At 38.1% G+C, this 26,861-nt stretch overlaps 2 protein-coding genes across 3 annotated transcripts in view; both read right to left on the reverse strand.

Annotated features, from left to right (window-relative positions):
• LOC133805175 (phosphatidylinositol-3-phosphatase SAC1) overlaps positions 1-24,859 on the reverse strand; it is a 40,782-nt gene extending 15,923 nt beyond the window's left edge. The window contains exons 1-9 of one of the 2 annotated variants that reach the window (XM_062243284.1): positions 24,612-24,859; positions 24,284-24,488; positions 24,030-24,195; positions 23,317-23,539; positions 23,079-23,155; positions 22,414-22,598; positions 1,058-1,155; positions 268-401; positions 8-142 (exon numbers count right to left, since the gene is read on the reverse strand). In XM_062243284.1, coding sequence (XP_062099268.1) covers positions 8-142; positions 268-401; positions 1,058-1,155; positions 22,414-22,598; positions 23,079-23,155; positions 23,317-23,539; positions 24,030-24,195; positions 24,284-24,488; positions 24,612-24,740 — 1,352 coding nt within the window. In that variant the 5' untranslated portion in view covers positions 24,741-24,859. The remainder of the gene's footprint in view (positions 1-7; positions 143-267; positions 402-1,057; positions 1,156-22,413; positions 22,599-23,078; positions 23,156-23,316; positions 23,540-24,029; positions 24,196-24,283; positions 24,489-24,611) is intronic. The other variant, XM_062243283.1, reaches the window with a different exon arrangement.
• On the reverse strand, positions 1,109-22,407 carry LOC133805176 (uncharacterized). Its single transcript, XM_062243285.1, has 2 exons — positions 14,994-22,407; positions 1,109-14,882 (listed from the first exon to the last, which is right to left on the reverse strand). The coding sequence occupies exons 1-2, from the start codon at positions 16,342-16,344 to the stop codon at positions 14,326-14,328; spliced, it is 1,908 nt and encodes a 635-aa protein (XP_062099269.1). The 5' UTR covers positions 16,345-22,407; the 3' UTR covers positions 1,109-14,325.
• Positions 24,860-26,861: the final 2,002 nt, after the last annotated feature.

Raw genomic sequence — 26,861 nt, forward strand, 5'->3', positions numbered from 1 at the left:
TGCATACCTCCCAGTGCTAGTTCGACTTAATTGATTGCCCCTTCGCTTAACAATGTTAGGTTTGCCACTGTAGTAAAAACCCGTCAAATCAAGCGCTTGTCTTGCCACATTACCCAAAACTGCTAATACGTTGGCAGATTTGCTATGATGACAGCACAGACAAATAGTTAGACAAGAGTTGTTGACGTATTTATAAGATCAACATTCTATTAATCTTACATACTAGGAAAGAACAGTTCTCTCATGGGAAAGAACACAGAGGGTTACCTCTTTGCAAACTTGTGGAAGTCCCAGTGAATAAATCTAACATGGTTGTCTTGTGAAAGAATTTGGTTCAGATATCCTACCGCATTTGCGTACTCACGCCTCAACATCATTTCTCGAGGCCTTTTCTCAACAGTCTACATTTAACAATTACATGAGACAAATCAGTAACACCAGAAACCATGCTATAACAGTCACAAATATTGGGAAAAATTTTATATATTATTTCTATTCAGTGAACACATATTTATACAAGTATATGATAAGTGTGAACCAAATCACAAATATACAAAAAATAAATTAGCAAATTAATAAGTTTCCTAGAATAAGAATAGCTGTCAAATCTTTGAATATTTGACAGCCTTACAAGAATCATTCTAATTTAGGAATGTTCCTAAAAACAGTTTGATTTTCCCACAATAACAAGCACAAACACAAACACAAATAGAAGCAATAACAAAAAGTCCAATCACAACAACATAAACTAAATGGTAAAATTCAGGGAAAAAAAGAACAAATATTTATCAATATTAACGAGAATGTAAAAATAACAAGACTACTGCTACTTATACAAAGAAATTGAAGGTTGAGTTTGTTTAATCAAATAGCCTATCAGCTGATTGTTTACAATTTTAAAACTCTGTTTATCTCCAAAAGTTCAAAGATGAAATCACATAAAACCAAACATATATGTTAACCCATCACATGAAATTGATTTGCCATATCTCTACAGCACATATACACTCACTCTAGCAGAAATCAGTACAATTGTAAATAAGAATCAAAAGTAAACCTTGATCAAATTAAGTACGATAATTGGATTGCCGTATCTTTCTACAAGGTCTTCAAAATGCAGCTTGGTTGCTTGATACGTGGGATCATATCTTTGTACTGTAGTCAAAAGGAAAACAACAAAAGAGCTGAAATCTGAAATTAAGATAGAAATATGTTTAAAAAAGATTTTTTGAGGCTGGCTTGAGGCTGGCCTCAAAGTGAGGCTTTAAAAAAAAGGCCTTAAGCCTTACGCCTTAAGGAAGAGAAGAGAGGCTTACTCCTCTCTGTTTGAGGCAGCCAAAAAAAGAGTGCCAAAAGGCTAACGCCTTGCTTATTATTCTTATTTTGGGCTTGTTTAAAGTGCTATGCCCAACAAAACTGGCTTATAACAATTACATAATTAAGTTTGGCTCAATAAAAGTGACTTTTCTAAGATGTTAATTTATCCATAAAATCCAAGCATTAATTAGAAAATACTACATGAAATCACTTGAGGCTGCTATTTCAAACATTTATTATTATTATTATTATTATTATTATTATTATTATTATTATTATTATTCCTTAAATTTTAGTGTTTTAATGATTTATTAGTTTAGTTTAGAAGCCAATTAGGTAAAACTATGCTGTGGGGAGGAGTTGCAATTGTATTGTGGGGAAATGCTGCTGCGGTTGTACTATGGGGAAAAGCTAGTGAGTGTTTGGTAAATTATAAATTTTGAAATGATGCGAGTTGAAAAAGTTATATTAAAGTGTGGTAAATTATATAATTAAAGTGTTGTTAAATATTAAAATACCAAAATAAATGTTATATTTATATTATTTTATTTTATTAAAACAAATTTACACATACTAAACCTACTAAATAGATTCCAATATAAATATTGTATCTATTTAAACATGTTAAAGTTCAAATATAATTTTGATAAGTCACTAATAAAGTGATCATCAACAAAAATAATTATATTATATAATATACACATGTAATTGTGTATATAGATATATATCATGTTGTTGATAGCCAAGAAATCAAATCCTCTTGATTTGTTTTACCTGCTCAGTTTCCTATTTTATAGGAATACTACTTATTGTATTATTCAGCATTAAAGGGGATTGATATGAAACACCCTCTCTCTCTCTCTCTATATATATATATACATATATCTTATTTTAGGTTGTAAAATATACATAGAAAAGAATTCAGAAAATATAATTTTTCCTCCTTTTTTATATGGTATCAGAGCCGACGTCTCTTCCCTCTATCCGGTGACCTCCCATCTTCTCAGGCGACGTCCCACGGTTCCCCTCTCAGTCCGGCGACATCCTATCTTAGTCGGGTGTTGTCCCAGGCCCTCGATCCAGTCCTTGTCAGCATTCAGCTCAGCTTCCAGGCCCTCAGGCAAAGTCCAGCGCACTTCCAGGCTCTCAGGCAACGTCTGGCGCACTTCCAGGCTCTTAGGCGAAGTCATTCGCACCTGCTCCAAACCGGCAATCCGTCCAAGCTAACCTCCCTCCCTTCGTTTCCCCCGTGCGACTCACTCAGGTTTCTGTCTCCTTTCTTCGGACTAAAGCCCATTTGTCCCAGGCCCAAGCCCATTTTATCTCAATCTGTCTCTCTCACCTCCTTCAGACTAAAGCCCAGCTATTCCATGCCCAAGCCCTTTTTTTTCAAAAATTGTTCAGTCGGTTGTCTATTGTCTCCAACAATGTCGACCAATGAAGATGTTTCTTCTCAAACCAGTGGGCCTACTCAGATTCAAGCCCCAACTCAGGCCCAACATTAGTCCAGTGGATCCATAGGTTCTCCTTACAATCATGATAGCAACTCTCTCCACATCACAACCCACAAACTCGATGGTAAGAATTATCTACAGTGGGCACACTAAGTCAAATTAGTTATTTGTGGGTGTGGCAAATGATAGGGTATTCCTGCCAAATTGGTTAGTAAACAAAGCACTAATATAGGTAATTCAGAAACCAATCAGAGAAGAAAATGGAAATTGGCATTTAACAGGAATTTGAGAGTCTGTATCTCTCCAAATACAACAATACTCAGCTATTCCACACCCCCCAAACAGATGACTCACTCACTCTTTATTCTATTACTACTCAGGAGTACACAAACTCCCCATACACCCACCCATAGGCTAAACCAGCTTACATAACTAATTCTTGACACTAAGTCCCTACTGTCATACCCTCTGCTGACTTGGCCTTCTCCACCCGTTTTCCTCCCCTCCGAGCATACACATATGTCAAGGGTGGCCTATCAATACCCCTGCCCAAAGACTCACCTTGTCCTCAAGGTGAAAATCAGGGAACTGCAACTGAAGTACTAGAAAATCCTCCCAAGTGGCCTCAAATTCTGGAAGGTTAACCCATTTGATCAAAGCTTGTGGGGGAGCCTTGTGTGTGCCTGGGCTTACCAATAACTTCTCCGGTGTGAGTCTCCACTCAAAGTCTGCTGCCAACTCTGGAGGCAACACAGACGCTTGTTGGTGAGGTCCCAAAGCTGCCTGAAGCAGTGACACATGAAATATTGGGTGGATTGCAAAATCTGGAGGTAGTTTTAGGCGATATGCCGCTATCCCTACACGCGCTACCATTGGATAAGGGCCAAAGAAACGCAGTGCCAACTTCTCATTACGACGTCATGCCACTAATCTTTGTCGATATGGTCGCAATTTCACATAAACCAAATCCCCTACAGCAAAGTGAACATCACATCTTTTCTTGTCAGCTTGCATTTTCATCTTGTGTTGAGCTCTCTGAAGGTTCAGCTTTAGTAACTCCAATACCTCATCTCTTTCCTTCAAGTTGATCTCCACTGCTGAAACCTTTGTGCTCCCATGTTCAAATCTCACAACCGGGGGAGGATCTCTGTGATAAACTGCTGAAAAAAGGTCTCATTCCAACAGAAGCGTGGCACGATGTGTGTACCAATACTCTGTCCAAGGTAAACAATTTACCCACTGTTTGGGTTTCGTACTCACAAAGCACCTCAAATATGTCTCAAGGCTCCTATTGATGACCTTCGTTTGCCCATCGGACTGCAGATGGTAGGCGGTACTATGCTTGAGTTGGGGTCCCTGCAGGCGAAACAGCTATTTCCAAAATAGGCTCATAAACACTTTGTCACGGTCCAATACAATCGACCTTGGAATACCATGTAACCTTACCACTACCCTCACAAACACTGTGACAATAGTAATGGCTGAAAATGGGTGGCGAAGAGGGATGAAATGACTGTACTTGGTAAGCCTATCAACTACCACAAGGACTGTATCAAATCCATTAGACAACGGTAATCCCTCAATGAAGTCCATTGAGATGTCTTCCCAAATTTGCTCCGGGTAGTGGCTGAAGCAAACCAGTGGGAGATTGGCCTATATACTTTTCTGTTGACATATGGTGCACTCCGACACATACTTTTGAACATCTCTTCTCATCCCAGCCCAATATATATCATTTGCCACTCTCTAAAATGTTTTAAATACCCCAAAATGACCCCCACGCTGCTGCCATGATATTCATGGAGTAACAGTGGTATGAATGCAAAGATGATGGAATGACCAAGCGACCTCAAAATTTCAAGCAACCTTGAACCAATGAGTACCCACCTGTATCACGGCCTTGCTAGAGTTCTTGGATGATCTTTGCCAATGATGGATTAGTCTCCACATGAGCTTGTAAGTCGGGAATGGAAATGAGTGTCGGTACCGATATAGTTGCCAAATACACATCCTCATGTACCCTAGAAAGTGCATCCGCTGCCTTGTTCTCAAAGCCAGATCGATAAACAATATCAAAATCGTACCCCAACAACTTGGTCAGCCACTTTTGGTGCTCAGAAGCTACCAATCTTTGCTCCAATAGATACTTGAGACTCCGTTGATCCGTTCAGACTAGAAATTTGCGACCCAACAGATAAGGGCGCCATTTCTGCACTGCTAACACAATTGTCATTAGTTCTCGCTCATAAACGGACTTGGTACGATCTCTAGATGACAAGGCCTGACCATAGAAGGCGATGGGCCGCTGATTCTGCATCAATACTACGCCCAATCCACTGCCCCACGCATCCACCTCCAACATAAAAGAGATAAAGAAGTTCGGTAATGCTAATACAGGTACTGAACACATTGCTTCTTTCAGATTGACAAACACGACCTGTGCGTCTGCTGACCAACCAAAAGCATCTTTCTTCAACTGATCTGTCAAGGGTCGAGCAATCTGTCCATAACCTTTTACAAACTTGTGATAATACCCTGTGAGACCCAAAAAAAACCGCAAGTCCCTCAAGGTCTTTGGTATTGGCCACTCAACCATAGACGCAATTTTACTCGGGTTGGCTAACACTCCCTCGGCTGAAATGATGTGGCCCAAATACTCAAGTTTGCTTTAAGCAAACAAACATTTCTTGCGATTTGCATAGAGTTGGTGCTACAGTAGCCTTCCAAGAACCATTTCTAAGTGTTGTTGATGATCTTTGTAACCATTTCTTCCCAGCCAGCACCTTTCCTCTGATTTTCAACAGTTCTGGGCTCTATCAGCTGATTTCTTTGCTGCACCACTTCCCAATCCTCTCCTCATCATCTTCTTGCACTTTCTTTTTTTTTGGGTTTGTTCAGTTGTTTTTTTCTCCTTTCTGACCATTGAAAATCGACCATGGTTACTTCTCCAACTGATCTCAACACCACTTGTGATAATTCCACCATCACCGAAATCTCAAAAACACTCTCTGAGATTGTTACCCATCACTTTGAACAGCCTAATCTTCACCACTCAGCTGCTGAAAACAATTTTAAAGAGCGCGCTATGACTGCTGCTTAGCGTGATACATTCCCTTTCACCACAGATCAGATTGTTCCACTCCATAGGTTGCTCATGTCAACTTTCGCACCAGATCTGAACTCTCTAGGATATTTCTCCACTCCAAACACTTCTGCTGCGTTTAAGGCTCAAACTTCGTCGTGGATCGTCCACTCTGGCGCATCTAACCGCATGATTGGTCAATCTCATCACTTCATTACTTATAGTCCTTGTCCAGGTACTAGTAAATTAAAAATTGTTGATGGCTCTCTATCAACTGTGGCTGGTAAAGGTTCTGTTTATCTATCTCCTCTCCTTTACTCTTAAAGATGTCCTCCATGTGCCAAATCTATCTTGTAATCTCCTCTCAATTAGCAAACTTACCCTTGATCAAGGTTATATTGCAAAATTCTCACCCTTACATTGTGATTTCAAGGAATTGTCCTCGGGGAAGACAATTGGAAGTACGAGAAAATGTAGCGGCCTGTACTACTTTGATGTTGACCCTTCATCTGCTCAAGGTAATAAAAGGTTGCATTCTGGTTGTACTGCTTCTAATATTGATATTATGAGATGACATTATCGACTAAGACATTCTAAATTTCCCTATCTGAAACATCTGTTTCCTAGTCTGTTTAAAAATAAACACTTGAACATGTTCCAATGTGCAGTGTGTCAATTTGCAAAACATATTCGAAGTGTTTTTCGTTCTTGTCCCTATAAGGCATTTCATCCTTTCACTCTCATTCATAGTGACATGTGGGGGACATCCAGGGTTATAAACATCTCTAATACTCGATGGTTTATATCCTTTATAGATGATCATACTCATTTAACTTGGGTGTTTCTTTTAAAAGACAAATCTGATGCCGCTGCCACCTTCAAAAAAATTTCATTCAATGATTAAAAATCAATTTCAAGCTAATCCCCAAGTTCTGCACACTGATAATGGTACAGAATATTTTAATTCCATCTTAAGTGATTATCTTATCTCTAATGGCATTTTTTTTTTTAAAAAGAGACAGAGGTCAAATGTCTTAGACTGACCTCTCAAATTTATTAGGGAGTCTCACTTATGACGAAGGAAAACCGTGGTAACACAAATATTAAAGCAATAAATCATACAATAAAACATCAAAATTTCTAAGCCATAAATATAGTATCTTAAAACAAAATACAGACCCACTCTCTGTTGAGATCTTGAAAAGATAAATCAACAAAACCTTTAGTTTTATACACCCACAATGCAACCCAAATTTTGATCTTCTCCCACAAGTCTTCTACTTTGTTTTCTATATTTTCAAATATACGACCATTCCTTTCTAACCACAGCCCATAGGATAGCTAAAACTGCTGTCGACCACAACCTAAACATCCTTGTGCCTCCTCTAAGCTTGCAAGCCAACAACTGTTTGCATTTCTGAGGCATACACCACTGGATGCCGAACTCTCAGCAAACAGTTCCATAATGACGATGTAAATGAACATTCAAAAAAAAGATGGGAGAGAGATTCCCCATTGTTCTTGCAGCAAACACACCAACCCAGTGACAAAGACTGGAAAGGCCTTCTCTTTTGCAAGGTCTCTTGAACATTCAACTTTTCCACAGCTATCAACCACCCAAATATCTTGATTTTTGATGGAACACAACTTTTCCACACTATTTTAGCCCATCCTTCCTCTACCGTTGGTTGATTTGATACAAATTCATGGAAAGCAGACTTGCAAGAAAAAAATTTACCAGTGGATCCTGGAATCCAAATTCTTGAATCCTTCAACATCCGAAATATTGGTTTTTGCTCAAGAAACTAGAGCATTTCCAGTAAATTTGGCACCTCCCTATCTCTCAAATTCCTTCTAAAATGGAGATTCCACCCACAATTAGAAGCTGACAATCCTTCACCCTCGACCACTATCTCATTTATACTTCTATTATGAGCATTAGAGATAAGTGCCAAATCAGGAAATAGGTCCTTTAAGGCAACATCTCCAAACCATATATCCTCCCAAAATCTGATCCTCTGACCGTTACCCACCTTGAAACGTACCAAACCTAGAAAATCATCATATAGTGTCGCAATACTTTTTCATGGGCCTTTGTAAGACAATCTTTCCCCTGTTTTGGTATCCCATTGATTATCAATAACCCCATATCTACTTTTTATCACTTTATGCCACAAGGACCTGTCTTCTAATGGAAATCTCCACAACCATTTCATGAGGAATGCTCTGTTTCTCCACTCCAAATGGCCTATTCCCAATCCACCTTGAAATCTAGGTTTACACACCGTTTCTCAAGCCACCAAATGTTCTAAGCCCAGCAATTCACCTCCTTCCCAAAAGAAATCCCTCATTATTTTCTCAAGAGTGTTTATAATGATTTTGGGCGCTCTAAATAGTGAAAGATAATATGTTGATAAAGACGAAAGAACAAATTGAATTAGAGTCAATCTCCCCCCTCTAGACAGACAAGCACTCTTCCATCCATCAAGCCCGCTGGCACATTTGGCCACCACAGGTTCCCAGAACACTTACTTCTTAGGATTTCCCCCTAAAGGTAATCCCAAGTATTTTAGCGGCCATTGACCCTCTTCACATCCCATGTTTCGAGCCAAAAATTCAACTGACTCCACGTTCATATTCAACCCAAGTAACTGACTTTTGTGCAAGTTAATTTTCATCCCTGATATAGAGCACAGAAGACCTTCAAAATGTCTAGCAGTTTCTGAAATTGAACACTCGTCTTTCACAAAGAACACCGTATTATCTACAAATTGAAGGCGACTTACTATGACCTTTTCTCTCCCAATAAGGAATCTGTGGAGAAGAGTGACTCAACGGCTCTATCTACCATTCTTCCTAAAATTTCCACCACAACAGTAAACAAGGGGATAGGGGATCACCCTGCCTAAGACCCCTGGTTGCGAAAAACTTCCCTCTAGGTCTCCCGTTTATGAAGACAGAGTATGAGACAGAGGACAAACAACCCCTCATCCATCTCCTCCATTTTTGTCTGAAGCCCTTTTTTGCTAATACCAAATCTAGGAAGTCCCACTTGACATAGTCATATTTTCTCAAAGTCAATTTTTTTTTTTTTTTTTTTTTTTTTGAAAAAGAGACAGAGGTCAAAGACTGACCTCAACTCAAAATAATAAAAACCCTCACTTGTGGCGGAGGAAAACCGTGGTTACAAGAAAACAACAAAACAACCCCAAAAAACACAACTAACCCCAAACAACTAAACTTAAATCCAGAAATTGGCCCAATCTCTAATAAGATCAGAAAAGAGAACCCCCTCAAAAAATTTGTTTCTATACACCCAAGTAGCCACCCAGAATTTTATCTTATCCCAAATAGTGTCTACAGAATTGGATATATCTTCAAATAGTCTATTATTTCTCTCTAGCCATAAGGCCCAAAAAGTTGCCAACACGGTAGTTTGCCAATTTTTGAAAGCCAATCCACTTCTTCCTTTACTTTTGTATTCCTCAACAACCTCATTAGCTACCAAAACCGAGTCTAATATTTGCCTACCCTCTACAAAACCAGCCTGAGCTTCTGATATTGTGTCAGCAGGGACCCCCTCAGCCTGTAGGATAGAACCTTGGAAATAATCTTGTACAGACTAGTAATTAGACTGATTGGCCTATAATCTTTGATCTTGCAACTGTTTAACTTTTTGGGTATGAGGCATATGTATGTTTCATTCATACTTCCTTGGATGATTCCATCTTCTGAGAACCTTCTGAATACCTCCATCAAGTCTTCCTTCAATACTTCCCAGTTGGCTTGGTACACTGCCATTGTGAAGCCATCTGGGCCTGGCGCTTTATCCCCATTACAATCAAACACTGCCGGTTTAATTTCCTCCTCCACAAAGGGTCTCTCAAGATGTTCTGCTAAATACTCTGGTATTGTCTTCCAATCAATTCCTTCAATGTCTAAGACGCTTCTTTCGGAGGATTTATAGAGGTTGGAATAAAAGTTGGTGATTTCACTCACTATATCATCCTCTTTATCCAGTATTGATCCATCATCTTTCTCAATCCTAGATATGAAATTCTTAGCTTTTCTGGCGCTTAAAATGTTGTGGAAGGACTTTGAGTTTGCATCTCCCTCTTTAGCCCATTTACATCTTGATTTCAACCATAGCCCTCTTTCCTCCTCAAGAGAAATTTGCTGCCATTCTTTTTTAATTCTACTTCTTTCTTCCACAAACTCTGAGTTCCAGTTGCCCCTCTCCTCCAACCTGTCAAGCTCTGTGATTCACCTCTCTAATGCTTGTTTCAAAAATCTTTTACTTCCAAATTCCTTCTTACTCCATTCTTTGACCTTTCCTTTAACTTGTTTCAACCTTTCCATAAATTTTTACCGTGGCCATCCTACTGCTTGTGCATTCTTCCACCATTTTTCAAATTCCTTATTGAAGGAACTATGTTCTAACCATGAGTTGTCAAAACGAAAAGGACTGGGTCCCCACGATGGCGGATTGGAGTCAAGAACTATCGGGCTATGGTCTAATACGATCCTTACATGGACTTCCTGTCTAGCAAATGAGTATAACTCGTTCCATTTGGTAGGGAATAGAAATCTATCCAATCTGCAGCATATGGGTTGTTGTCTAAAATCTGACCATGTGTACATCCCATTATTCAATTTGGGATCTATTAGTCGCAATTCCCTTATTAGATCATCAAAAAGTTTCATACTTTTCGTAGTAGAACTGCTATTCAGCTTTTCCTGTACTCTCCGTACCACATTAAAGTCACCCCCCAGACACTATTTTTCTCCGCAAATTACACTTAACCCCACTATTTCATCCCAGAAAGCTGATCTCTCCCCATATCTACTTGGGCCATACACCCCTGAGAACCACCACGGACTTTTATCTTCTGCTTCGATCAAAACTGATATTGAAAACTCACCCACTAATGAATTAGTCACTTTTATATTTCTCGTGTCCCATGCTATAAGGGGAAAAAAAATCTGCTGTCCCCAATTTCCTATCCCCTCTATGTCCCACCAATTATTGTAAGACACGTCATCTATTTATAGTATTAATATAATTGGAAAAAGAGAAAATTGTAAATAATTTAAATATATATTAAATAAATAAATGAGATGTCTTAAACTAATTGGTGGGACATGGAGGGGATAGAAAATTGGGGACAGCAGATTTTTTTCCCTATAAGGGTCCCACCTGATCTTCCTACTGCAGGAAGTAAAGTCCACGCCTTATATCTAGACCTCCAAATGCTTCCTAAGAACCTTCTATCCACACTCTCCCTTTTACCTTCTTGAAGAAAAATTAAATCAGGATTTATCTTACAAATGGATGCCTTCATGGCCCTCCTCTTCTCCACTATCCCGCTTCCCCTCACATTCCAAGTCATTATCTTCATTTAGATTTACTTGAGCCCCCATTCTTCTTCCGGTTGTTTTCATAATTCACACTGAATGTCAAATTTTTTAGTTCTCTACTCCTTGGTTTTTTAAGTACCATTGACATCCCCATATTGTTCAGAGATTGCACAAGAACACTCCAATCCTGTGCTTGTTGTTGAGCAATCTCCTTTTTTTGGTGTGAACCACTCTCCTGAACTAGATCATCTAATTCAGCCTCTTGACCTTCCTCTTGTAAAAGTCCCCCACGTCCTCCTTCATATCTTCGTTTGTAATCCACAATTGTCTCATATCTGGCAGAATTGCTTCTAATTCTTCCTTGTATGATGTAAGAGAATGGTCATCCTCATCCTCTGAGCTGCCTCTAGTCGAACTGTCATCATGATACCCCTGTAATTCTTCAATGCCAACTATTTCGTCTAGAAGGTTGTCCACTGTATCTACTATTCCCATATTAGCCTTTTTTGAATAAACTTTCTTCTTTTTTGTGTACACAAACAGCTTTTCTTGTGTCTTCTTTTCTTCTTCCTGATCTGAAGTTTCAATTTCTTTAAGGGATAATTGTGGCATAAATACCCAATGTTTGGATTTTGTACGCGGCATAGACCCAATGTTTATTTTTAGTGGCAAAAGTACCCAAAGTTAGTAAAACTGTAATTCCGTCAGTCTCCTCCGTTAGACTCCGTTAGGCAGACACGTGTCACGTTTTTATTGGTCCAAATCATAATTATTTTTAAACATTGAGTACTTATGCCGCGTACAAAACCCAAACATTGGGTACTTATGCTGCAAATATCCCTAATATATTATTGAGTTGAACCAATCACGAAGTGACACGTGTTGGTCCAGTCATCACGAAACGGAACCTAACGGAGGAGGCTGACGGAATTACAGTTTTACTGACTTTGGGTACTTTCGCCACTAAAAATAAACATTGGGTCTATGCCGCGTACAAAACCCAAACATTGGGTACTTATGCCGCAAATATCCATTTCTTTAATGAGGACTGAGCTCTTTCTTGCTTTGTTTGACCAATTAAAATCTAACCAAATGAGGATAATTGCTCTTGAGAATGCGTCTCTTTCTTTTGGGCAAAACTCCTTTTTTTTCAAGTCAAAGCATGTTGTAAGTATAGCCCTTCGGTCTGCTGCCTTCATAGTGAAATTGGGCACTAAGGATAATTGTATTTGAAAAAAATGGGCCTTTTTCCTTTACACTATGGCCCAGCCGAGTATCCCCTTTATGGGATATGGGCCTGTCACTACTTTTAATTGAAGAAAAAGGGCCTTGTTCCTCTTCACTAGGGCCCAACCGACTAACCTCAATTTGTTTTCCTTCTTTGTCCATCAAAGCTCATGTGTTCGTACTCCCCAACAAAATGGGATTGCTGAAAGGAAAAATCGACATCGGTTAGAAGTTGCTAGGGCTCTCATGTTTACTACTACTGTTCCTAAGATTTTTTGGGGAGAAGCTATTTTGACAACAGCTTATTTAATCAATAGAATGCCTTCTCGTGTCTTCCACTATCAAACTCTAATATCTTCTCTTATTAAGATTTATCCTCAGACTCACCTACTCTCAGGTATTCCACTAAAACCGTTTGGTTGTACAGCCTATGTTCATGTTTTAGGACCTAATCATACCACACTTGATCCTCGTTCTCAAAAGTGTATTTTCCTTGGGTATTCTTCCACCAAAAAGGGCTACAAATGTTACAACACTCTCACTCGTCACCTTAGTGTCTCATCAGATGTCACATTCAATGAAGAGCAACCTTTTTATCCCAACACTTCACTTCAGGGAGGGATTGTTAAATATACTCACTGCTAGGATACCTGTTTACCAATGATAGGACCTAAATTCAATCCACCCATTGAATCTAATCCACCAACAGCGTCTAGACCGCCAATTGAGTCTAATTCTGTGCTAAATTCTGAACAAAACACTTTTGAAATGGAAAAGACAGACCAAATAAATTCAGAAAAAGAGTTGTTGGTTTATACAAGACGACGGAACAAACATCAAGTAATACCGCCAACTACGGATCTCGTCTCCCATGAGTCTGAACCAGTGACAAATCCCAATGTAAGTGATTCTTTGAGTCCAATTGCATTTGATTCTAATCTTAGTTCGAGTGTGATAGAATCAGATCTGTCCATTGCAAAAAGGGAGTGAGGAATTGTACTTTACATCCTATATCTAAGTATGTGTGCTACAGCAGACTCACACCAAAATTCAGAGCCCTTGCTGCCAAAATTGAGGAAACAATTATTCCAAAGAATATTGATGAAGCCTTGTCCATTCCTGAGTGGAAGAAAGCGGTTGAAGTAGAAATAGGGGCATTGGAAAAAATGCTACATGGAAAATAGTTGCTGAGCCAAAAGACAAACATGTTGTAGGATGCAAGTGGGCATTCACAGTGAAATACAAAGCTGATGGTACTTTAGATAGATACAAGGCGAGACTGGTTGCAAAGGGGTTCACTCAAACTTATGGGGTGGACTACATAGAGACATTTGCACTAAACACAGTAAGAATTCTCCTATCAATAGCTGCTAATCTTGATTGGCCATTGCAGCAACTTGATTTTAAGAACGCCTTTCTAAACGAAAATTTAGAGGAAGAGGTCTATATGAAGATTCCTCCTGGTCTCGAAGGAAAATATGGAAAAAAAACAGCATGTCACTTAAAGAAATCTCTCTATGGCTTGAAACAATCACCACGAGCATGGTTTGAGAGGTTCAATCAAGTGATCAAAAAGCATGGGTACAAACAAGGTCAGTCGGATCATACTCTATTCTTCAAACATTCACAAGATGGTAAGATTGTAATTCTTATTATCTATGTTGATCAAGGTTTTGAAAGGCGAAATCGCGAGGCGAGGCGTTTCTCTTAGTACCGCGAGGCGTAAGCCTCGAGGCGCAACGAGACGTACGCCTCAACTACGCCTCAACTATAAGAACAAATAAAATTTTAAAAATATAATAAAATTCATAAAATTCATAAAATTCATAGAATTCATAACAAACAATAAGTCCATATCAAAGTCATAAAAGTTCTAGTTATAAGTCTTCAAATCATAAATAAAATGCAATAAATCTCCAAGAACTCTTCACTTTCTTCATCATCACTCTCATGAAATTGTATAGCTCGACCATCATCTCCATCTTCACTGTCATTTTCTCCTCCTTCAAATTCATCTTCCTCATCCAAATTCACTTCAATTGGTGCTTGATTTCTTTTCCTCTTCCTCGGTGCTAAACTTCCACCCTCATCCTCAATCTCAATTTCCCCACCAACTTCGATTGCTCTACTATCACCATCCTCTTCATCATTTGGATTGGCTACCCATTTATCATCAGAAGACACATTTTCAACAATCAAAGGATCATCTTCCTCTCTTCGTGATTGTTTTTTAAAAAATTTGTGCTTCAACTTTTTGTTGTACATAATGTACACCAAACTATTCATCTTTTTTGTGCTCAGACGATTTCTTCTCTTTGTGTGCACTTGATTGAACGTACTCCAATTACGTTCACATGCCGATGCTAAACAAGTAAGACCTAGAACTCTTGTTGCAAATGACTTGAGTTCTGGAACTTCATCTCCAAAGTTGTCCCACCATTCAACTATACAAATTAAAGACATGAAAAAAGAAGCAAAGTAATGAATAATTTATTTTATAATATTAATATAAACTATAATAAAGCAAAAAATGAGATAAAAGTTTAAGTATTCACCAGGCGGACGTGTTAAGTATGATGTTAAGGATGATCTGAAGCCAAACAATCCTCGCTTGTATTTATACTCATCAAGTTGGGCATCGACCTTCACATATGTTTCTTGGTCCTTGATGAGTCTATCCATGCACTTATACAAACCAGTTTTAATCTCTGGATGCTCGGAAACATTGGGACTCCATCTGAATCGAGGATTCAAGTAATATGCAGTTGCATGCAAGTCGCGATGCAATTGAAACTTCCACTTCTGATCAATGATATCCCAAATCTCCTTATATGAAGACACGTCTCCATCTAAGTTCTTTGCTATCTTTTCTTTTGCCTCATCCATAGCATCATAAATAAATCTCATTGCTAGTGTCCTCTCACCATCAACTATTCTTAAAACATTCGCAAGGGGCTTTGTGGTTTTTATGAAATAAACCACACTAGGCCAAAATGTATTATCATTCATTATGATTTTCTTCACAGCTTTCCCTTCAGGTTTCTTTGCCCATGCACAACTTGACCATTCTTTTGAAACAAACATCATTTGTAGTGGTTGCTTCAATTGATGCATACTTTCTAAAGTTAGAAAGGCAATGGCGAATCGTGTGACAGCTGGTCGAAGAAGATCTTTCTTTGCAAATTTTCTTGTTAAACTCAACACCCATTGATGGTTATGGATGAAATTGCTAACTCTCTTTGCTTTAAGCAAAGCATTTTTATGTTGTGGCAATTCTCCAATTTTCTCTAGCATCAAATCAATACAATGAGCAGCACACAGAGTCCAATACAAACTTTTTCTCTTCTCCATTAATAATCTTCCAGCTGTCTTGTATGCACTTGCATTATCTGTGATCACCTGAATGACAATATCTTCACCAATTTCTTCAACAACATCATCAAGCAATTCAAACAATTTTTGTGCATCTTTTACACAATCTGATGCATCAATAGTTTTCAAAAAAACAGTCCCATAGAGATTGTTAACTAGAAAATTGATCAGACTCCTATTTCTCATATCTGACCAACCATCTGATAATAATGAAACCCCTGTTCGTTTCCATGTTGCTTTGATCTCATTCACAATTTCGGATGTTGTCTTCTCTTCTTCTTTTAGTATCCAAGTCCTCATTTCATGCATTGTTGGAGCTTTCAATCCTCGACCATAATTCCCAACCGAACGCAACATATTGAAATATGATGGGCTTCTTGCACAATTAAATGGGATCCCATTCTCAAGAAAGAATCTCCCAATATCTAAACATACTTGATTTCGATGCTCTTTAGCACTCGTTGGAGTCATTTTTGTGGCAGCGGTATTTCTTTCATTTTCATCATCTCCTTTATTCTCCATAAATCGATCCATAGGCCCTCTAACACCTCTAGAACTACCACTAGGACAAGAATTCACGCCCTCCAAAGGATTGCCACTACCAAAACCACTAGGTCCATCACCAAAGTAGGATCCACAATCCACCGCCTCATCAAACTTTCGTTGAGAAATAAATTTTGTATTTTCATAGTCTTTCAAATATTGACTTATCTCATCCTTGACTTCTTTAGGTACTTTAGGACATGGTTTTACATCTTTGTGTGTGCAAGCAAGATGTTCTTTCACTCTCTTCACCCCTCCTTTAATATCTTTACTACAAAAATTACACTATAAATACTTGTATCCTTTTTTTCCACCTTTTTCGGGCACTTCTATTTCAACACTATACTTCCAAGCAGGATCTTTTCTACTCATCCTTCCCAACTTAAATTCAGCAACTAAAAGCATAAAATAAAATTAAAAATTCAGCAACTTTAAAACAAAAACTAAGGAAATTGAAAAACAAAAAACAGAGAAGATTAAATAAATTATTTACCTCTCTAAAACAATCAACTTTGAGAAAAAGATTGAACTATTGAAGGCTGGTAACTGTCTTGACTTTGAGAAAAAGAGGTGAAAAAAAAAAAAGATGATGAGTGGGAGGAGAGAGCTTCTTGCTTGAAAAGGAGATAAATGAAGAGTGTGAGGAAGAGCTGGGATGATGGAGAGAGGCTGCTGTGAAGTTAGAGAGAGGGGAGATGCTGCCGTGAAGGAGAAAGAAAAGAGAGAGAGGGGAGATGCTGCCGTGGGATTGCTGTGAAATCAGAAAAGAGAAGAAACTTAGGGTTTTTTTAACTTAAAATCTAATAAAATAAGCCCAAATTTTAAGCCCATTTAGTTTTAAAAAAAAGCCCAAAACACTATTTTAAAAAAAGCCTCACGTGTGAGGCAATAAAACAGCCAAAAAAGAGCAAAACCATGAGGCATACGCCTCAGTCCGCCTCAGCCCGCCTCGCCTCAGACACGGTCGCCTCGATTCGCCTCACCCACGTGAGGCGTGCGCCTCACTGCCACTCTATGAGGCGGCGCCTCAGAGGCGTTTTTTTACCGCCTCACCTCGAGGCGTACGCCTCAACCATTTTTTAAAACCATGATGTTGATGATATAATTCTAACTGGAAATGACCTTAATGGAATAGAGGAGGTTAAAAAACTACTAGCCCAAGAATTTGAGGTAAAAGATCTTGGCCAGATGAGATACTTTCTGGATATGGAGTTAGCAAGAACCAAGCAGGGGATTTCAGTCTCTCAACGTAAGTATGTTGTTGATCTACTCAAAGAGACTGGTATGCTCAGATGTAAACCAGCAGCAACCCCAGTGGAACCCAATAGGAAATACAAGAAGAAAGAAAAAGAGAAACCTGTAGACAAAGGGATGTATCAACGACTAGTGGGAAAATTGATCTATTTATCTCACACCAGACCTGATATTGCCTTTGCAGTTAGCTTGGTCAGTCAGTATATGCACAACCCTTTTGAAGAACACTTGGAGGCAGTTTGCAGGATATTACGGTATCTAAAGAAGACACCTGGAAAAGGTCTATTGTTTAGAAAAAATGAAGAAAGAGGCATAGAAGCTTTCACTGATGCAGATTGGGCAGGTTCAATTGAGGACAGAAGATCAACATCTGGATATTGTACCAAGGTGTGGGGAAACCTTGTTACTTGGAGAAGCAAGAAACAACCTGTTGTTGCAAGAGGCAGTGCTGAAGGTGAGCTTAGAGCTCTTCCTCAAGAAATATGTGAATTGATCTGGATCAAATGAGTTTTTGAAGAACTACAACTTCAAAGAGCAAATCCTATGAAACTATACGGTGACAATAAATCAGCTATTAATACAGAGCACAATTTGGTTCATCATGATAGAACCAAACATGTGGAGGTGGACCGTCATTTCATAAAAGAAAAAATTGAAGAAAAAGAACCATGTGTCGTTTATGTGCCAAGCAAACAACAAGCTGTTCATTTGCTAACAAAAGGATTATCAAAAGAAAGCTTTGATGAGCAAGTGTGCAAGCTGGGCACGTGGGACTTGTATGCACCAGCTTGAAGGAGGGTGTAGAAACAATTTGAATTATTAATTAGTATTTTACAGTTAAGGTGTAATTAATGTAAATTAGTCTATACTTAGAATATTCTTTTGTACTCAACCTATTTAAAGGCTATTCCTTTAGAAGTAAAAATAACAATCAAGAGTATATTTTTCCACAATCTTCTAGAGTAGCACTGTACACCAAAATGTCGTCAAAAAACACTAGAACAAACTTTCTTAAGAAATCACGAAATACCTTATTCATTGGTGCTTGGAAAGTAGCGGGAGCATTTGTGAGACCAAAAGGCATCACCAAGAATTTGTAATGCCCTTCATGTGTTCGGAAGGCTGTTTTCTCCATATCCTTGGCACATACCCGAATTTGATGGTATCCCGATTTGATGTCCAACTTAGAGAACACCTAGGAATCATGAAGCTCATCTAGCAACTCATCTATGACCGGTATGGGAAACTTATCAGCCACCTTAGCTCGATTCAGGACCCCATAATCAACACAAAATCACCAACTCCCATCATTTTTCTTCACTAAGAGCATTGGGCTGGAAAAATGGCTTGTGCTAGGTTGTACGATTCCCGCTTTCAACATTTCTACCAACAATCTCTCAATCTCATCCTTCTGAGCTTGTGCATACCGATAAGGCCGAACACTAATCGGTCCCATTCCTTCCTTCAAACATATCGAATGCTCCCTTGCCCGAGGTGGAGGTAATCCTTGCGGCATATCGAAAACAACTCCAAATTTCTCCAAAATGGTGGTGACAGGTGGTGGTAATGAACAAATTTTGGGTTCCTCTTCCACTGCAAAATCCCCAAACTCTCCAAAATCCTTCTCCCTCTTGCTGCACAGTGAAAGTTATCCAAGAACCCCCCACTTCAAACTTCACCATAATTCTCCAATTTACTTGCATATTTCCCAATGTTTCCAGCCATTTAATACCCAAAATGACATCCGCCCCTCCCAACTCAAGCGGAAGAAAATCAATTACGACTCTAATAGTTCCTAAATCAAGTTCCACTGAGCTACATATCCCGTCCGTGCGAACCTTGCCTCATGTCCCCAACAAAACACCATAGCAAGATGTAGCTGTGATTGGTATGCTGGCTACCTTAACCATATCGACTGAAATGAAATTGTGTTGCCACGCTATCTACGAGTACCGTTACCGAGTGTTGTCCAATCTTACCTGCTAGTTTCATCTTTGTGTTAGCTGAAGTAATTCCAACTAATGAGTTCAGTGAAAGTGGCCAAGGTCTCTTCACTCGCAATGTCTTCTAAAGATTCAGGGGTTGTTGGTGGTGACTCCATTTGTGGGCTGCCTTCTTCCTCATCCATCATCAAAATCATTTGCAAAGCCTTCTGCTCACATTCATACCCTCAATGCCACTTCTTTTCACATTTAAAACACACTCCCCTAGCCTTCCTATCTTGATATTCTGCCTCCGTGATTCTTCGTGCTGAGGTTTCTTGGTTTCTTCATATTGACTGTTGTAGTACTCGGTACCGGAGTGGAAACTGAAGCAATCGAAGAATTGGAGCTCAAAGTCGATGGTGGTTTAGTAGTCCAAGCTGAAATGGACGATCGAGTTGGGATGATAGGGCTTAAAGCCTGCTTGGGAGAAGTTGATCGATTATTTGGGGTAGGCCCACTCAACATCTGATGACCTTCAATTCGTTGGGCCAAGTCCATTACTTGGGCCAAGCCTATGGGCTTCAGAATGCGAAAAGCACTTCTGATCTCTTCTTTGAGCCCTTTGACAATATTTCCTTCCAAAATGTGTTTCGGGGTATCGGGTACCCGAGAAGCCAGCGCCTCCTAACGAAGCCGATAGTCCCTCACCGTAGACTCTTGCTTCACCGACAGAAACTCCTCCGATAAGGACCCAACCGACTAAGCACAAAAATGGGAAAGAAGTAAGTCTTCAAGGTTCCCCACGGTGTGATTGGTCGCCTTTGATTTTCCCACTGAAACCATGTTAAGGCGTCCCCGTCTAGGTCGATGATGGCTGTCTCGAGCATGTGGGCTTCGGTCATCTTGGATAGCAGGAAATATCGTTCAGCTCGATATATCCAACCCTCGGGGTTGTCGCCTGAAAACAAAGGTAGCTCCATTCTGGGAGAACGGTAATCTCGGCCAACCCAGGAACCGAAAGTGAAGGGACCGGAAGTGAAATGATCAGAATGCACCATCGGTGGGATCGGCGAAGACCGGGCCTCCTGCGATCCAGCTGGCTATCCTCATATCATCGTATCGCCCTCGACAGCTCAACGAGCTTGGTTGGTGCTAATTGATGAAGACTCGCTTACATCCTTTCGAGTTGATTGGTTCATTTGGGCAACAATAAGTTGCAGGGCTTTTTCCATCGCTGGCATACTGCTGCTAATTTCGATTGAACTTCTTGCTGGAGCTCTCCCTTCTAAGCATCCACCACAGCTTCGAACTTCTTGGCCATTGTGGATAACCTGGCTCACGTTAATTAATTCTGTGTTATCATCCCAGCCAATTTACTATTTATCTCTGTTTAGAATGCCCGGCCATGTGACAGAGATTTTGGAGAAAACTATAAGGAATTTTCTCTAGGAGGGAGGAGAGTTGGGGAAGGGAGATCACTTAATCTCTTGGGAAGTAGTGTGTCGCTCGAAAAACAAGGGTGGTTTGGGTATTGGTAAATTGCGGTTGAGAAACAAGTCACTTTTGATGAAATGGCTATAGAGATTTCCCCTCGAGCAAGGTTCTCTTTGATGTAGGGTGATCAAAAATAAATATGGGATGCATTGCAATGGGTGGGATACTAATAAGCGATCTAGAGGAACACATAGAAGTTCGTGGAAGGGTATAGGGCTTTTGTATGAGGACTTTTTGCAACTTGTTTCTTTCAAGGCAAGTAGTGGTAGCAAGATTCGGTTTTGGGAGGAGAGTTGTGTTGGTGGGTAGCTTTAAGTGAGACATTTCCTGGGCTAGCTAGGATATGTGAAAAAAGGGAGCATTGGATATTCCACTTTGTGGTAGAATACTCAAATCCAGTGACTTGGAACCTACATTTTCGCAAGAATCTTGGAGATACAGAATTATCAAATTTGGTTAGTCTCTTAGATACTCTGGACACAAGCCGCCTTTGACAAGTGCTCAAGGATTGCAAGATTTGGAAAGAGGATTCTTCAGGGATGTTTTCTTGTAAATCAGCCTTTAATGCCCTTAGAGATGATGATTCTTTTTTTGCACCTTGTTGGTGGAAATTCTATGGAAGATTCATGTCCCACCAAAAGTCAGAATGTTTTTGTGGTTATTGTTGTGGGGGAGGCTTAATGTGCATGAAGTGCTTCAAAAGAGGAAATTGTTTATGTTTATCTCTTCGGGCTGGTGCGTGTTGTGTCAGAAGGCTAGTTTAAATGTCAGCCACCTTTTCCTTCATTGTGAGATTGTTTTAAACTTGTGGTATAGACTCCTTGATGAGCTAAAGATGAGTTGGGTGATATCTCAATCTTGTGCAAAACAATTTTTATTTTATGTTAGTAGAAGTAAGGAAGGTCAAATTCTGTGGACAACCGCGGTGGGCCGCAGTTTGGTGGGGTGTTTGGTTATTTTTGAGGATCAGAGTAGTGATACAGATGATTTGTAGGGTAAGATCAAGCTTTGGATTGCTTTGTGGTTAAACGAAGTTAAGGGTTTCAAAGACGGTCCTTTCTCTTGCTTCCCTAGAGACTGGAACTTAATTCTATAATGTTTTGTTGTGTCTTGGCTCAATGAGGCTGTTTTTGTTTGTGATCTTTTTCTTTTGTTTTGTTTTGTGCTGTTTTGTTATTGTAATCATGGTTTTCCTTCGCCAAAAGTGAGGCTATTAATAAATTGTGGGAATAGACCACTCATGTACATGTGGTCTTCCTTTTTTTTTAATATGCCTTGAGGCCTACGCTTCACCAAGACACCAAGACAAAATGTCTTGAGGCTTAAACTAGCCTTTCTAAACATTATGCTGAGTTACAGAACAAACAGTAGAAAGCAGTGTCCTTACATATTATATCAGGTTTAGGGAATTTTGAGACTTCTTGAGACCAAAAAAGGGGAATTGAACCACGCATTTGTACGACTGAACTCATCTTTCCCTTGCATGACCCAGATTCCTCATCAAGAACAATCTGCTCTGTTTCAACATCATTTGCAACCCTTCCCCGATCATTCACTCCCCTTTTCAAGTAACTGGAATCCATGGAACCATAGCAATGAGAAAAGTATAGATTAGCTAGTCTTCCAACACTATCTACTTAATGTGGAAGCAAAAGTTATTTAGCACTACATGGTAAGTTAGGTGGTCAAACATCAAATCCTTGAATATATCAATTACCAAGTTCTCATCACTAAGTTAATACCCTTACCAAACATTTGGAAAGACCAATTTTAAAATATTGATGAACAACAAAAGCAATTATCAATATCAAATCAATTATCAAATCCTTTAGAATACATCAGTTATCAAGTTCTCTATCTCTCTCTCTAAAGCTTTCCCTTTGTATTTTCTGGTTCCTTTCACAATGTATAACATGTATAACAGATTTTCTAAATTAATCTTAGAGCCCATATAACATATATATATATATATATAAAGATGGAGGATCAACGAAAAAAGCTTTCTTTGCAGCTATGAAAACATCTAATATTTTGTATTATATAAGAACACACCGTGTCCCCGCAAAATGCCGAGAGCGTCTTGCCACCAAAGAAACACTGAAGTCCCTACCAAAGACTGATAGCCTGATCTGTTATCGTTGATGGGGACAAATATCATATTCAGATTATATTATTGATGAGTATAGGATATTGTAATATAAAAAATATCACAGCATAATTTCATTGGTTTCAAGGCATCAAATGCCCTACAAACCTAAAAAAATTGAAAACTAGAGAATGAATAGCATACCTGCTCAAAATGCCCATGAACTAATGCTATTGTCCAAATGGAGTTATTGCATCTTGACCGAACAGCTTGTGTTAGATAAGAATTCCATACAAACATATTATCATAAGGCATTCCTTCCTCACCAAACGAGGACACGTTCTTTTGTAAACTTTGCATTATGGGATATGTATAGCTATAGAAAAAATCTTTGGTCAAGTCAACACTAGACAGAAGCTTTTTGTACCTGCGTTGGAGGAGATACAGAAATTTCATAAATCAGTTAAAAAATACATTGCTTTTAAGGGCAAAGGGAAGGTACCAGGTTAACATCAAGACTTGTTTCTTTATTCATTCATTAATGTCAAATATTTATTTCTATGCTCCATATTTCTTTCAACGAAGCTCATATTAGATGGAACCGATTGAAAATTATACGGCTGAATCTGAAAAACATTTGCATAATTCCAAGGTTGTTAGAAGATCATAAGATATCATTCTTAGCACATTCGAGTTACTTTGCCCAACCCCAACTCCAAATACAAGATTGAAACAACTATAAACCAAATGCACTAATCAGAATCAACTATGCGGACACTTAGACGGAGTCACTCATGAAAAGTTAGTTTGCTAATAAATATTTCCATTATAGTCAGTTTTACGAAACAGTCTTCATTTCAACCAAATTCAGAAAAACAAAAAGAAAATTCAAACTCAAATTCAATCGAATAAATTACCGCAATTCGGTCTTCGAATGGGCAACATCGGTTTGAATAGAAACATGCGGAATGGGAACTAGTTGACTGTCATCTATACTGTAAATGGCATGACCACAAATACATCCAATTTGCCGACGCTTGGTGACCAGAATCAAGTAATAAGATTCCAGAAACTTAATGCAACCTAGGAAAAACAAAAGGAAATAAAATTCAAATTCAACCAGCATATATACAATTATATGTAGTAATGAAATGTACCAAAGAACACTAACCTGCAATACCATAAACCTTGGTCACGAAGTTTAGACCACCGGTGGCACGGTTGCCCTCGGCAATCCGTTGAAGAAGGTTCTTAATCTCCTGCGACGAGTACACAACTGGGTCTTCACTAAGATTGAGATCAGACGGCTCAGATCGATCAATCTTTAAAACCCGGAAGAACCTCTTGTTCCGATCACTTCCAATCAGATAGAACCTCTACAGAAGCAACTCAAAAAAACATGGCATGGAATTGGATGGGTTTCCTCTGTTTCTTGGGTGTATAGATATAGATTACTGTGTATGCTGCTAAAAATAAGGGTATAAGAATAGCTTGCTTACCGCTCTGGTCTCGTATAGGCGAAATTTCTCGAGGGAGTAGGAGGTGAGGTCGACGTCGGGGTCGTTGGAGGGATGTACCTTGGCTGACGGAACCACATTGGGTTTCACCTCCTCCGCTGCTTTCGCCATCAAATATTCCGTTTTCCTTCCGATCAAATTGGCTGAGATTCAGTTTTTCTACGACCGAATTGACAACTTCTAGGAATTATTTATAAATAAAACGTTTCGGACAGTTTTTGATGCTATAGATGAAGTTATTCGCAGTTTTTTTAGCAAATTACAAATATTTAATATTTAATGTAATATACTTTTAAAATTAATTAAAAAATACTTTGTCAAAAAAAATAATTAAAAAATACGATATAATACTAATTATATAAATATATATTTAACTATTATTATAATCTCTTTTATATATTTATATAAAAAATGTGTAGACTTAATATTTCAAATATTTAAGAGAATATATTTTTAAAATTCATTAAAAATAAATATTTATTAATTATATTAATATAAATTCAAATATTATAAAAAATCATTAGATATTTATTAATTATATTAATATAAATTAAAAATATTATAAAATGTTAATATATTTTATAATATTTATTAACATTATATATTATATATTATAATAATATATAATACAAAATTATATATTTAATAATTAATTTAATATAAATTGAAATGTTATAAAATATTATTTTTATAATAATATATAACATGAAATATAATAAGGAAGACTATAGTACGGAAGTGGCTTCTTTTCGTATGGGTGAGGGAACTTTTATGGCCCTTGATATTTAATCTAGTGGTGGATAATGTGTAAGGTACATGAGATTATGGTATACTAAGATGCATCTAACTTTTTTTCTAAAAACTGCTTATCTATTCATCCCTTTAATTAAATAGATTTGATTTTCCCTTTTCCTCGTCTGCCTCTCTTGGAGTGTGCCATTTACATAGTTTTTCCTTTTTAGCACATTTTAAAAAAAAAATAAAAAATCCTCTCTCTGTTGAGTTGTTAGATCTGTAAATCACAGTCATGGGTTCTAATTTTTTATGTATAGGTTGTGATCTATTTACACCGACCAAAATACTGAAGAGATTTGTTTTCCTTCCGTCGATTCCTAACTGAGAACCATTATAGTCGAGCTTGTTGAACAAGCTACTGACGTGAAGCAGTTGAAGAAGGGTGCTGACGAAGGTTTGTTAGTTTTCGTATGCTTATCTAAGTCTATAATTTGTTAGATAAACATAAACATACTGAAATTACGTATTTTAATATTACCAACTTTATATCTAATCAAATCAATTAATTAAATATGGAATAAAAGGTTGGTACTGGAACAGATATTTTGTAGCTACAGACAGAGATTTTGTAACTACAAAAATACATAACAGAAAAATAAAACACACAGAGTTCTTTTACGTGGTTTCAATATCTTTTCGGATATTACTAATCCACAGGGCAAAGTCTAGAGATAAGATTCATTAATAAATTTTCTCAAAAATACAAAGTATTTGACTTAAGCAAAGATTAGACTCTCTCTAATTTTATGTCGCAAGCTTGATGTATTTTCCACTTGATGAATGAACATTGCTGAAACTTGAAGAACTCGAACTCCCTTCGATTTGCTTGAAGAGTGCTTGCTTCCTCCCGAAGCAAAACTAGGATTAACCTTCTCCCGAAGGTTTGCTCTTTGATCTTCTCTTTGTTGAATTGTTTCAATACACAAAACACATACAAAGACACAAAATAATAGAGGTATAGTTGAATCACTAACCTCTACAAAATAAACACTCTTTTTTTTAAAGATGTAAAATAAGTTTAAGAATAGACAAAAGAGTTAACCTAGACAAAGCTGCTATGGTAAGTATTTATACTCACATAAAACAGTCTTTACTAGGTCTAAATGCACACAACTCACTAGAAAAATGTTTCCTTAAGTAACCAATCAATTACATTGAATAATCAGTGTTTAAAGGAAACAGACAGACTGTTTGTAGCTACAGATCAGTCCGTATCTGAGCTATCATTGCAAGATCATATCTTCAGTTTTTATGAGGATCAATCTGATCCTATCTGTTGAAATCTGGTCATAAGAATCAAGTTGTCAAATAAAATCAGCCAGATATAAAATAAATTAACATTTATTATTTGATTCATATGTTAAAAGCTAAGTATATTGTCAAACCTTCTATAAATAGAATAGATTGATATAATCAGTTTTTTATATAATCAGAACA

The sequence above is a fragment of the Humulus lupulus genome, chromosome X (genome assembly GCF_963169125.1).
Source record: "Humulus lupulus chromosome X, drHumLupu1.1, whole genome shotgun sequence".
Lineage (NCBI taxonomy): Eukaryota > Viridiplantae > Streptophyta > Magnoliopsida > Rosales > Cannabaceae > Humulus > Humulus lupulus.

Excerpts from the sequence above, each read along its gene's own strand:
- LOC133805176 (XM_062243285.1), bottom strand. The coding sequence starts at position 16,344 with ATGGATCGATTTATGGAGAATAAAGGAGATGATGAAAATGAAAGAAAT. Across the intron at positions 14,883-14,993 it reads ATACTTAACACGTCCGCCTG|TTGAATGGTGGGACAACTTT; the intron begins GTGAATACTTAA and ends TAATTTGTATAG.